This window comes from Coturnix japonica, unplaced genomic scaffold (assembly GCF_054131305.1).
Source record: "Coturnix japonica strain WE unplaced genomic scaffold, WE-NBRP24 Scf079, whole genome shotgun sequence".
In the NCBI taxonomy this organism is placed as follows: domain Eukaryota; kingdom Metazoa; phylum Chordata; class Aves; order Galliformes; family Phasianidae; genus Coturnix; species Coturnix japonica.
Window position 1 is genome coordinate 294,844 of NW_028188982.1, and position 13,358 is coordinate 308,201.

General features: G+C 58.9%; 1 protein-coding gene across 1 annotated transcript; it reads right to left on the reverse strand.

Annotated features, from left to right (window-relative positions):
• Positions 1–2,584: 2,584 nt before the first annotated feature.
• LOC146751537 (uncharacterized) lies at positions 2,585–13,211 on the reverse strand. The gene is made up of 4 exons (XM_085534228.1): positions 12,875–13,211; positions 8,354–8,624; positions 3,071–5,647; positions 2,585–2,592 (listed from the first exon to the last, which is right to left on the reverse strand). Exons 2-4 carry the CDS (start codon positions 8,613–8,615, stop codon positions 2,585–2,587), a joined length of 2,847 nt encoding a protein of 948 aa, XP_085390354.1. The 5' UTR covers positions 8,616–8,624; positions 12,875–13,211.
• Between the last annotated feature and the right edge of the window lie 147 nt (positions 13,212–13,358).

Here is a 13,358-nt window from a genome sequence, read left to right on the forward strand (position 1 = left end):
ATAGCCCCATTGGGATCCCCTATATCCCTATGGGGATCCCCTATATCCCTATGGGGAGCCCCTATAGCCCCATTGGGATCCCCTATAGCCCCATTGGGATCCCCCAGCCCCATAGCGGCACTATGGGGAGCCCCTATAGCCCCATTGGGACCCTCTATACCCACATTGGGACCCCCTATAGCCCCATTGGGATCCCCTATATCCCTATGGGGAGCCCCTATAGCCCCATTGGGATCCCCCAGCCCCATAGCGGCCCTATGGGGAGCCCCTATAGCCCCATTGGGACCCCCCAGCCCCATAGCGGCCCTATGGGGATCCCCTATAGCCCCATTGGGACCCCCCAGCCCCATAGCGGCCCTATGGGGAGCCCCTATAGCCCCATTGGGACCCCCCAGCCCCATAGCGGCCCTATGGGGATCCCCTATAGCCCCATTGGGACCCCCCAGCCCCACAGTGGCCCTATGGGGAGCCCCTATAGCCCTATGGGGATCCCCTATAGCCCCATTGGGATCCCCTATATCCCTATGGGGAGCCCCTATAGCCCCAATGGGATCCCCTATAGCCCTATGGGGAGCCCCTATTGCCCCATTGGGACCCCCTATATCCCTATGGGGAGCCCCTATAGCCCCATTGGGACCCGCTATATCCCTATGGGGAGCCCCTATAGCCCCATTGGGATCCCCTATATCCCTATGGGGAGCCCCTATAGCCCCATTGGGACCTACTGTGACCCCCAGCCCCATAGCGGCACTATGGGGAACCACATTGGGACCCTCTATATCCCTATTGGGACCCCCCAGCCCCATAGCGGCACTATGGGGAGCCCCTATAGCCCCATTGGGACCCTCTATATCCCTATTGGGACCCCCCAGACCCATATCAGCCCTATGGGGATCCCCTATAGCCCCATTGGGACCTACTGAGACCCCCAGACCCATAGCGGCCCTATGGGGACCCTCTGTGCCCCCATTGGGATCCCCTATAGCCCCATTGGGACCCTCTGTGCCCCCCAAGGACCCCATAGCGGCCCTATGGGGAGCCCCTATAGCCCCATTGGGAACCCCCAGCCCCATAGCGGCCCTATGGGGAGCCCCTATTGCCCCATTGGGATCCCCTATATCGCTATGCGGAGCCCCTATAGCCCCATTGGGATCCCCTATATCCCTATTGGGACCCACTGTGACCCCCAGCCCCATAGCGGCACTATGGGGATCCCCTATAGCCCCATTGGGATCCCCCAGCCCCATAGCGGCCCTATGGGGAGCCCCTATTGCCCCATTGGGACCCCCTATATCCCTATTGGGACCCACTGTGCCCCCCAGACCCATAGCAGCCCTATGGGGAGCCCCTATAGCCCCATTGGGATCCCCTATAGCCCCATTGGGATCCCCCAGCCCCATAGCGGCCCTATGGGGAGCCCCTATTGCCCCATTGGGATCCCCTATATCCCTATGGGGATCCCCTATAGCCCCATTGGGACCCCCCAGCCCCAGAGCGGCCCTATGGGGAGCCCCTATTGCCCCATTGGGATCCCCTATATCCCTATGGGGAGCCCCTATTGCCCCATTGGGATCCCCCAGCCCCATAGCGGCCCTATGGGGAGCCCCTATTGCCCCATTGGGATCCCCCAGCCCCACATCAGCCCTATGGGGAGCCCCTATAGCCCCATTGGGATCCCCCAGCCCCATAGCGGCACTATGGGGAGCCCCTATAGCCCCATTGGGATCCCCTATATCCCTATGGGGATCCCCTATAGCCCCACTGGGATCCCCCAGCCCCATAGCGGCCCTATGGGGATCCCCTATTGCCCCATTGGGACCCTCTATATCCCCCTGTGTGCCCCCCAGACCCATGTCAGCCCTATGGGGACCCTCTGTGCCCCCCAACGACCCCATTGTGTCCCCCAGCCCCATGTCACCCTTATGGGGACCCTCTATATCCCCCTCTGTGCCCTCCAGCCCCACATTACCCCTATTGGGACCCCCATTGGGACCCTCTATAACCCCTTCTATACCCCCCTCTGTGTCTATAACCCCCTCTGGGTCACCCTTCCTCTTGTGACCCCTATTGGGACCCCCTATACCCCCCTCTATACCCCCCTCTTTGTCTATACCCCCCTCTGGGTCACCCTTCCTCTTCTCACCCCTATGGGGACCCCCTATACTACCCTCTATACCCCCCAAGACCCCCTCTATGCCCCCCATCTCCTTATCACCCCATTTGTGCCCCTCTATACCCCTCTTGTCACCCTCTTTGCCCCCCCCCTTGTCACCCTTCCTCTTGTGACCCCCATTGGGACCCTCTTTGCCCCCCTCTGGGTCACCCTTCCTCTTGTGACCCCTATGGGGACCCTCTATACCCCCCATCCCCTTATCAACCCCTTTAGGACCCTCTATAACCCTATGGGGACCCCCCATCCCCTTATCACCCCCATAGGGACCCTCTGTACCCTCATAGGGACCCTCTATACCCCCCATCCCCTTGTGACCCCCATAGGGACCCTCTATACCCCTATGGGGACCCTCTATACCCCCATAGGGAACCTCTATACCCCCCATCCCCTTATCACCCCCATAGGGACCCTCTATACCCCTATGGAGACCCTCTGTACCCCCATAGGGACCCTCTATACCCCTATGGGGACCCCCCATCCCCTTCTCACCCCCATAGGGACCCTCTATACCCCTATGGGGACCCTCTATACCCCCATAGGGACCCTCTATACCCACCATCCCCTTGTGACCCCCATAGGGACCCTCTGTACCCCCTATCCCCTTATCATCCCCATAGGGACCCTCTATATCCCTATGGGGTCCCCCCATCCCCTTATCACCCCCTTTAGGACCCTCTATACCCCTATGGGGACCCTCTATACCCCCATAGGGACCCTCTATACCCCCATAGGGACCCTCTGTACCCCCCATCCCCATGTGCCCCCCATAGGGACCCTCTATACCCCTATGGGGACCCTCTATACCCCCATAGGGACCCTCTATACCCCTATAGGGACCCCCCATCCCCATGTGCCCCCCATAGGGACCCTCTATACCCCTATGGGGACCCTCTATACCCCTATGGGGTCCCTCTAAGCCCCCCATCCCCTTCTCACCCCCATAGGGACCCTCTATACCCCCCATCCCCTTCTCACCCCCATAGGGACCCTCTATACCCCTATGGGGTCCCCCCATCCCCTTCTCACCCCCATAGGGACCCTCTATACCCCCATAGGGACCCTCTATACCCCTATGGGGACCCTCCATACCCCTATGGGGACCCTCTATACCCCTATGGGGTCCCCCCATCCCCTTATCACCCCCATAGGGACCCTCTGTACCCCTATGGGGACCCCCCATCCCCTTATCACCCCCATAGGGACCCTCTATACCCCCCTTGTCACCCTCTATACCCCCATAGGGACCCTCTATACCCCTATGGGGACCCCCCATCCCCTTGTCACCCCCATAGGGACCCTCTATACCCTCATAGGGACCCTCTATACCCCCCATCCCCTTCTCACCCCCTTTAGGATCCTCTGTACCCCTATGGGGACCCTCTATACCCCCATAGGGACCCTCTATACCCCTATGGGGTCGCTCCATCCCCTTCTCACCCCCATAGGGACCCTCTATACCCCTATAGGGACCCCCCATTCCCTTATCACCCCCATAAGGACCCTCTATACCCCTATGGGGTCCCCCCATCCCCTTCTCACCCCCATAGGAACCCTCTATACCCCCATAGGGACCCTCTATACCCCTATGGGGTCCCCCCATCCCCTTCTCACCCCCATAGGGACCCTCTATACCCCTATGGGGTCCCCCCATCCCCTTATCACCCCCATAGGGACCCTCTATACCCCCCTTGTCACCCTCTATACCCCCATAGGGACCCTCTATACCCCTATGGGGACCCTCTATACCCCCCATCCCCTTATCACCCCCATAGGGACCCTCTATACCCCCCATCCCCTTCTCACCCCCTTTAGGACCCTCTATACCCCTATGGGGACCCTCTATACCCCCATAGGGACCCTCTATACCCCCATATGGACCCCCCATCCCCATGTACCCCCCATAGGGCCCCCCTTTATCCCCCCCCCTCTGCCCCCTGGCCACAGCACCCAACACCTCCATGACCGCGTGCCCCAACGGGTGCCCCCCCCTCCTCCTATCCCAAGCCGTGGCCACCACCCTCCCCGTTATAGGATCCACCACGGCCGCCCCCGATGGCACCATCCCCAACCCGGCCCCACATCGAGCCGCCATCACGGCCGCCATCATGGCCGACGTGTCACCCACCTCCTCCTTCTCTATGTCCCCTCTGTCACCTCGACCCCCCCTGGAGACCCATGGCCATAATCCAGCCCTTATGGCCCCCCACGTTTCGGGTCCGGCCTTTGGGACGCGAGCTGGGACCTGGACAAGGAATGGGGGACCTAAACCGTATGGGGACACCCCAGGACCCAATAGGAGCTCCAGGGGGGGGAGGGGGGATAGAGGGGTCCTGGGGGGGTCTATGGGGCCATGGGGGTCCATAGGGGTCCTGGGGGGGTCCATAGGGGTCCTGGTGGCATCTGGGGGGTCCATAGGGGTCCTAGGGGGTTCTATGGGGCCATGGGGGTCCATAGGGGTCCTGGTGGCATCTGGGGGGTCCATAGGGGTCCTGGTGGGGTCCATAGGGGTCCTGGTGGGGTCTATGGGGCCATGGGGGTCCATAGGGGTCCCAGTAGGGTCTATGGGGCCATGGGGGTCCATAGGGGTCCTGGGGGGGTCTATGGGGCCATGGGGGTCCATAGGGGTCCTGGGGGGGGATATAGGGGTCCCGGTGGGGTCTATAGGGACATGGGGGTCCATAGGGGTCCTGGGGGGGGATATAGGGGTCCTAGGGGGGTCTATGGGGCCATGGGGGTCCATAGGGGTCCCAGTAGGGTCTATGGGGCCATGGGGGTCCATAGGGGTCCTGGGGGGGGATATAGGGGTCCTAGTAGGGTCTATGGGGACTTGGGGGTCCATAGGGGGGGACATAGGGGTCCTAGGGGGGCTGGGGGGGGATATAGGGGTCCTAGGGGGGGATATAGGGATCCCGGTGGGGTCTATGGGGCCATGGGGGTCCATAGGGGTCCTAGGGGGCTCTATGGGGACATGGGGGTCCATAGGGGTCCTGGGGGGGGATATAGGGGTCCTGGTGGGGTCTATGGGGCCATGGGGGTCCATACGGGTCCTGGTGGGGTCTATGGGGCCATGGGGGTCCATACGGGTCCTGGTGGGGTCTATGGGGCCATGGGGGTCCATAGGGGTCCTGGTGTCCATAGGGGTCCTTATGGTGTCCATATGGGTCCTGGTGGTATCCATAGGGGTCCCGGTGGGGTCTATGGGGACATGGGGGTCCATAGGGGTCCCAGTGGTGTCCATAGGGGTCCTGGTGTCCATAGGGTTCCTTATGGTGTCCATAGGGGTCCCAGTGGGGTCTATGGGGCCATGGGGCTCCATAGGGTTCCTTATGGTGTCCATAGGGTTCCTTATGGGGTCCATAGGGTTCCTTATGGTGTCCATAGGGTTCCTTATGGGGTCCATAGGGGTCTCAGTGGTGTCCATAGGGTTTGTTATGGGGTCCATAGGGGTCCTGGTGGCATCTGTGGGTCCTGGAGCTATAGGGACATCATTGATCAGTGGGTCCCACCACTGTCCCCAATGCCCCATTGGACTTAATGTCCCCATTAACCCCTATTACCCCCATTAACCCCTATATCCCCAATACCCCCCTATGGCCCCATAAACCCCGTTACCCCCTATGTCCCCATAGCCCCCATTACCCCCTATGGCCCCATTGACCCCATTACCCCCTATGTCCCCATAGCCCCCATTACCCCCTATGGCCCCATTGACCCCATAAACCCCATTACCCCCATTAACCCCAATACCCCCCTATGTCCCCATAGCCCCCATTACCCCCTATGTCCCCATAGCCCCCATTACCCCTATGGCCCCATTACCCCCATTACCCCTATGGCCCCATTGACCCCATAAACCCCATTACCCCCATTAACCCCAATACCCCCCTATGTCCCCATAGCCCCCATTACCCCCCATAGCCCCCATTACCCCCTATGACCCCATAGCCCCGATTACCCCTATTACCCCCCATTACCCCCCATAGCCCCCATTACCCCCTATGGCCCCATAGCCCCCATTACCCCCTATGGCCCCATAGCCCCCATTACCCCCCATAGCCCCCATTACCCCCTATGACCCCATAGCCCCCATTACCCCCCATAGCCCCCATTACCCCCTATGTCCCCATTGACCCCATAAACCCCCATTACCCCCTATGTCCCCATAGCCCCCATTACCCCCCATAGCCCCCATTACCCCCTATGGCCCCATAGCCCCTATTACCCCCCTATGGCCCCATAGCCCCATTACCCCCTATACCCCCATAGCCCCCATTACCCCCTATGGCCCCATTACCCCCTATGACCCCATAACCCCCATTATCCCCTATGGCCCCATAAACCCCATTACCCCTATTACCCCCCATTACCCCCTAAGGCCCCATTACCCCCATTAACCCCATTACCCCCTATGGCCCCATAAACCCCAATACCCCCATTACCCCCCTATATCCCCATTAACCCCATTACCCCCTATACCCCCATAGCCCCCATTACCCCCATTAACCCCCCTATGGCCCCATAGCCCCCATTACCCCTATTACCCCCATTACCCCCTATGGCCCCATAGCCCCCATTACCCCCATTAACCCCAATACCCCCATTACCCCCCTATGGCCCCATAGCCCCCATTACCCCTATTACCCCCTATGCCCCCATAGCCCCCATTACCCCCTATGGCCCCATAAACCCCATTACCCCCTATATCCCCATTAAGCCCACTGACCCCATTACCCCCCTATGGCCCCATAGCCCCCATTACCCCCATTACCCCCCTATAACCCCATTAACCCCATATACCCCCCTATGGCCCCATAAACCCCCATAGCCCCCTATACCCCCATTACCTCCTATATCCCCCTGTGGCCCCATTAACCCCATTACCCCCCATAGCCCCCATTACCCCCTATGGCCCCATTACCCCCAATACCCCCATTAACCCCATTACCCCCTATAGCCCCATAGCCCCTATTACCCCCCTATGGCCCCATAGCCCCCATTACCCCTATGGCCCCATTACCCCCATTACCCCCTATGACCCCACTGACCCCATAAACCCCATTACCCCCATTAACCCCAATACCCCCCTATGTCCCCATAGCCCCCATTACCCCCTATGGCCCCATAGCCCCCATTACCCCTTATGTCCCCATAGCCCCCATTACCCCCTATGGCCCCATAGCCCCCATTACCCCCCATAGCCCCCATTACCCCCTATGGCCCCATAGCCCCCATTACCCCTTATGTCCCCATAGCCCCCATTACCCCCTATGGCCCCATAGCCCCCATTACCCCCCATAGCCCCCATTACCCCCTATGGCCCCATAGCCCCCATTACCCCCTATGGCCCCATAGCCCCTATTACCCCCCATAGCCCCCATTACCCCCTATGTCCCCATAGCCCCCATTACCCCTTATGTCCCCATAGCCCCCATTACCCCCTATGGCCCCATAGCCCCCATTACCCCCTATGGCCCCATAGCCCCCATTACCCCCTATGTCCCCATAGCCCCCATTACCCCCTATGGCCCCATAGCCCCCATTACCCCCCATAGCCCCCATTACCCCCTATGGCCCCATAGCCCCCATTACCCCCCATAGCCCCCATTACCCCCTATGACCCCATAGCCCCCATTACCCCCCATAGCCCCCATTACCCCCTATGGCCCCATAGCCCCCATTACCCCCATTAACCCCATTACCCCCTACGACCCCATAAACCCCATTACCCCCTGTGACCCCATAGCCCCAATACCCCCATTACCCCCAATACCCCCCATTATCCCCCTATATCCCCATTAACCCCATTGCCCCCATTACCCCCTATACCCCCATAGTCCCCATTACCCCCCATAGCCCCCATTACCCCCTATGACCCCATTACCCCCAATACCCCCATTAACCCCATTACCCCCATTGACCCCATAAACCCCATAACCCCATTACCCCCTATGGCCCCATAGCCCCCATTACCCCCTATACCCCCATAGCCCCCATTACCCCCTATGACCCCATAGCCCCCATTACCCCCCATAGCCCCCATTACCCCCTATGGCCCCATAGCCCCCATTACCCCCCATAGCCCCCATTACCCCCTATGGCCCCATAGCCCCCATTACCCCCCATAGCCCCCATTACCCCCTATGACCCCATAAGCCCCATATCCCCTATATCCCCTCTTACCTCTCACCCCCCTTATGTCGTCCTCCATACACAGCAGCACAGCAGCCCCCTCCCCCTTTTCCCCCCCCCGGACCCTTTTAATGTGTCTCAATGATTTGGGGAGGGGTCTGGTCCGCCCTAAATCCTTCAGCAATCTCTGGGTCTGCCCCATAACCATCAATGGGGCAGCGACCCCAAACACGACGGGTAACGGAGCCCCCTCCCCCTCCCATGGGACACACCAAGGGGGGGGGGAGGATGAATTGGGGTTGGGGGGGTCCATAGGGTCGTCCTATAAGGAAGGAACAATGAGTGTTAATGGGACCCCCACCCCCATAGAAACCCCATAGGGATCCCCATAAGAACCCTATAGTGCCACCCCCCCCATATAAACCCCATATGGATCCCCATATAAACCCCCACAGGGACCCCCCCCATATAAACCCCATAGGGAGCCGCCCCCATATAAACCCCCATAGGGACCACATAGTGCCCCCCCCCCATATAAACCCCTATAGGGACCCCATATAAACCCCCATAGGGACCCCATAGAGACCCCCCCATATAAACCCCATAGGGAGCCGCCCCCATATAAACCCCATAGGGACCCCATAGAGCCCCCCCCCCCCCATATAAACCCCCATAAGAACCCCATAGGGACCCCATACAAACCCCCATAGGGACCCCATAGTGCTGCCCCCCCCCTTATAAACCCTATAGGGACCCCATAGAGCCCCCCCCCCCCATATAAACCCCCATAGGGATCCCATAGTGCCCCCCCCCCCATATAAAGCCCCATAGGGACCCCACAGGGACCCCATATTGCCCCCATATAAACCCCTATAGGGACACCATAGTGCCCCCATATAAACCCCCATAGGGACCCCATAGTGCCCCCCCCCCCATATAAACCCTATAGGACCCCCCCCATATAAAACCCTATAGGGACACTCCCCCATATAAACCCCTATAGGGACCCCCCACCATATAAACCCCTATAGGGCCCCCATATAAACCCCCATAGGGACCCCATAGTGCCCCCCCCCCATATAAAGCCCCATAGGGACCCCATAGGGACCCCATAGTGCCCCCATATAAACCCCTATAGGGACCCCATAGAGACCCCCCTCCCATATAAACCCCCATAGGGATCCCATAGTGACACCCCTTCCCATATAAACCCCTATAGGGACCCCATAGTGCCCCCCCCCCCATATAAACCCTATAGGACCCCCCCCATATAAACCCCCATAGGGACACTCCCCCATATAAACCCCTATAGGGACCCCCCACCATATAAACCCCTATAGGGCCCCCATATAAACCCCCATAGGGACCCCATAGGGACCCCCCACCCCCATATAAACCCCCATATAAACCCCTATAGGGACCCCCCCATATAAAGCCCCATAGGGACCCCATATTGCCCCCATATAAACCCCTATAGGGACCCCATAGAGACCCCCCCTCCCATATAAACCCCCATAGGGATCCCATAGTGACACCCCTTCCCATATAAACCCCTATAGGGACCCCATAAGAACCCCATATTGCCCCCCCCATATAAAGCCCCATAGAGACCCCCCCCCATATAAACCCCCATAGGGACCCCATAAGAACCCTATAGTGCCCCCCTCCATATAAACCCCCATAGAGACCCCATATAAACCCCCATAGGGACACTCCCCCATAGAAACCCCTATAAGGACCCCACCCCATATAAACCCCTATAGGGCCCCCATATAAACCCCCATAGGGACCCCATAGGGACCCCCCACCCCCATATAAACCCCCATATAAACCCCTATAGGGACCCTCCCTCATATAAACCCCTATAGGGACCCTCCCCCCATATAAAACCCCATAGGGACCCCATAGTGCCCCCATATAAACCCCTATAGGGATCCCCCCCATATAAAACCCCATAGGGACCCCATATTGCCCCCATATAAACCCCCATAGGGACCCCCACCCATATAAACCCCATAGGGACCCCATAGTGCCCCCATATAAACCCCATAGTGCCCCCTCCCCATATAAACCCCATAGGAACCCCATAGTGCCCCCATATAAACCCCATAGTGCCCCCTCCCCCATATAAACCCCATAGGGACCCCATAGTGCCCCCATATAAACCCCTATAGGGACCCTCCCTCATATAAACCCCCATAGGGACCCCATAGTGCCACCCCCCTATATAAACCCCATAGAGACCCCCCCCATATAAACCCCCATAGGGACCCCATAGTGCCCCCATATAAACCCCATAGGGACCCCATATAAACCCCTATAGGGACCCCCCCCCATATAAACCCCCATAGGGACCCCATAGTGCCCCCATATAAACCCCTATAGGGACCCCCCACCCCCATATAAACCCCCATATAAACCCCTATAGGGACTCATCCCCCATATAAACCCCATAGGGACCCCATAGAGCCCCCCCCCATATATAAACCCCTATAGGGACCCCCCCCCATATAAAACCCCATAGGGACCCCATAGTGCCCCCCCCCATATAAAGCCCCATAGGGACCCCATAGGGACCCCATATTGCCCCCATATAAACCCCATAGGGACCCCATAGAGCCCCCCCCCCCCAATATAAACCCCCATAGGGGCCCCTTAGTTCCCCCCTCCCTATATAAACCCCTTTAGGGACCCCATAGTGCCCCATATAAACCCCATAGTGCCCCCCCCTCATATAAACCCCATAGGGACCCCATATTGCCCCCATATAAACCCCCATAGTGCCCCCTCCCCATATAAACCCCATAGGAACCCCCCTCATATAAACCCCTATAGGGACCCCATAGTGCACCCCCCCCCCCCATATAAACCCCCATAGGGACCCCATAAGAACCCTATAGTGCCCCCCCCCCATATAAACCCCATAGGGACCCCATAGTGCCCCCATATAAACCCCTATAGGCCCCCCCCCCCATATAAACCCCCATATGGACCCCCCCCATATAAACCCTATAGGGATCCCATAGTGCCCCCATATAAACCCCTATAGGGACCCCCTTATATAAACCCCATAGGGACCCCATAGAGCCCCCCCCCCATATATAAACCCCTATAGGGACCCCCCCTTATATAAATCCCCATAGGGACCCCATAGTGCCCCCCCCCATATAAACCCCCATAGGGACCCCATAGAACACCCCCCCCATATAAACCCCATAGGGACCCCATATAAACCCCTATAGGGACCCCCCTATATAAACCCCCATAGGGACCCCATATAAACCCCCATAGGGACCCCATAGTGCCCCCCCCCCATATAAAGCCCCATAGGGACCCCATAGGGACCCCATATTGCCCCCATATAAACCCCTATAGGGACCCCATAGAGACCCCCCTCCCATATAAACCCCCATAGGGATCCCATAGTGACACCCCTTCCCATATAAACCCCTATAGGGACCCCATAAGAACCCCATATTGCCCCCCCCATATAAAGCCCCATAGAGACCCCCCCCCATATAAACCCCCATAGGGACCCCATAAGAACCCTATAGTGCCCCCCTCCATATAAACCCCCATAGAGACCCCATATAAACCCCCATAAAGACACCCCCCCATATAAACCCCCATAGGGACCCCATAGTGCCCCCCCCCCCATATAAACCCTATAGGGACCCCCCCATATAAACCCCCATAGGGACACTCCCCCATAGAAACCCCTATAAGGACCCCACCCCATATAAACCCCTATAGGGCCCCCATATAAACCCCCATAGGGACCCCTCCCCCCATATAAACCCCCATAGGGACCCCATAGTGCCCCCCCCCATATAAACCCTATAGGGACCCCCCCCATATAAACCCCCATAGGGACACTCCCCCATATAAACCCCTATAAAGACCCCACCCCATATAAACCCCTATAGGGCCCCCATATAAACCCCCATAGGGACCCCATAGGGACCCCCCACCCCCATATAAACCCCCATATAAACCCCTATAGGGACCCTCCCTCATATAAACCCCTATAGGGACCCTCCCCCCATATAAAACCCCATAGGGACCCCATAGTGCCCCCATATAAACCCCATAGGGACCCCACAGTGCCCCCATATAAACCCCCATAGGGACCCCATAGAACACCCCCCCATATAAACCCCATAGGGACCACATATAAACCCCATAGAGACCCCCCCCCCCATATAAACCCCCATAGGGACCCCATATAAACCCCTATAGGGACCCCATAGAGCCCCCCCCCCCCATATAAACCCCATAGGGACCCCATAGAGCCCCCCCCCCCCCATATAAACCCCATAGGGACCCCATAGGCCCCCCCCCCCCCATATAAACCCCATAGGGACCCCATAGAGCCCCCCCCCCCCCCATATAAACCCCCATAGGGGCCCCGTAGTTCCCCCCTCCCTATATAAACCCCTATAGGGACCCCATAGTGCCCCCATATAAACCCCCATAGGACCCCCCCCCATATAAACCCCCATAGGGACCCCATAGTGCCCCCATATAAACCCTATAGAACCCCCCCCCCCCCCCCCCATAGCCCCCCATTACCCCTATAGGATCCTATACGACCCTCCACGCGGCCGAACAACCCGGAAGCCACGCCCCCTCCTCTCCCATTGGCTAAAGCCTGCACGGAGCCCGCCCCCCTCCTCTCCTATTGGCTGAAGCCGACAAAGTGTCTCCATCCTATTGGCTGGCGGCGGCGCGAGGCGGAAGTAGGCCGCGATAGGTGCCAACAACCGGAACCATAGAGAGGAACGAGAGAGCGGACCGGAAGTCAGCAGTGTGCAACAGCGCCCCCTAGGTGCTGGAGGACCGGATATAGAATTAACCACCGTTGATTGGTGGACGGCGACACCACGTGATCTTTTTAGCCCCGCCCACTAGCACAAACCACGCCCACAGCCTCGTTCTGGTTCATCACGTTTATAAAGGGGGAGGGGGAGGGGAAAAGGGGCGGGGCTTAACAAAGGGGCGGGGCTTAATGAAGGGGGCGGGGCTTAACATAGGGGGCGGGGCTTAACACGCCCCC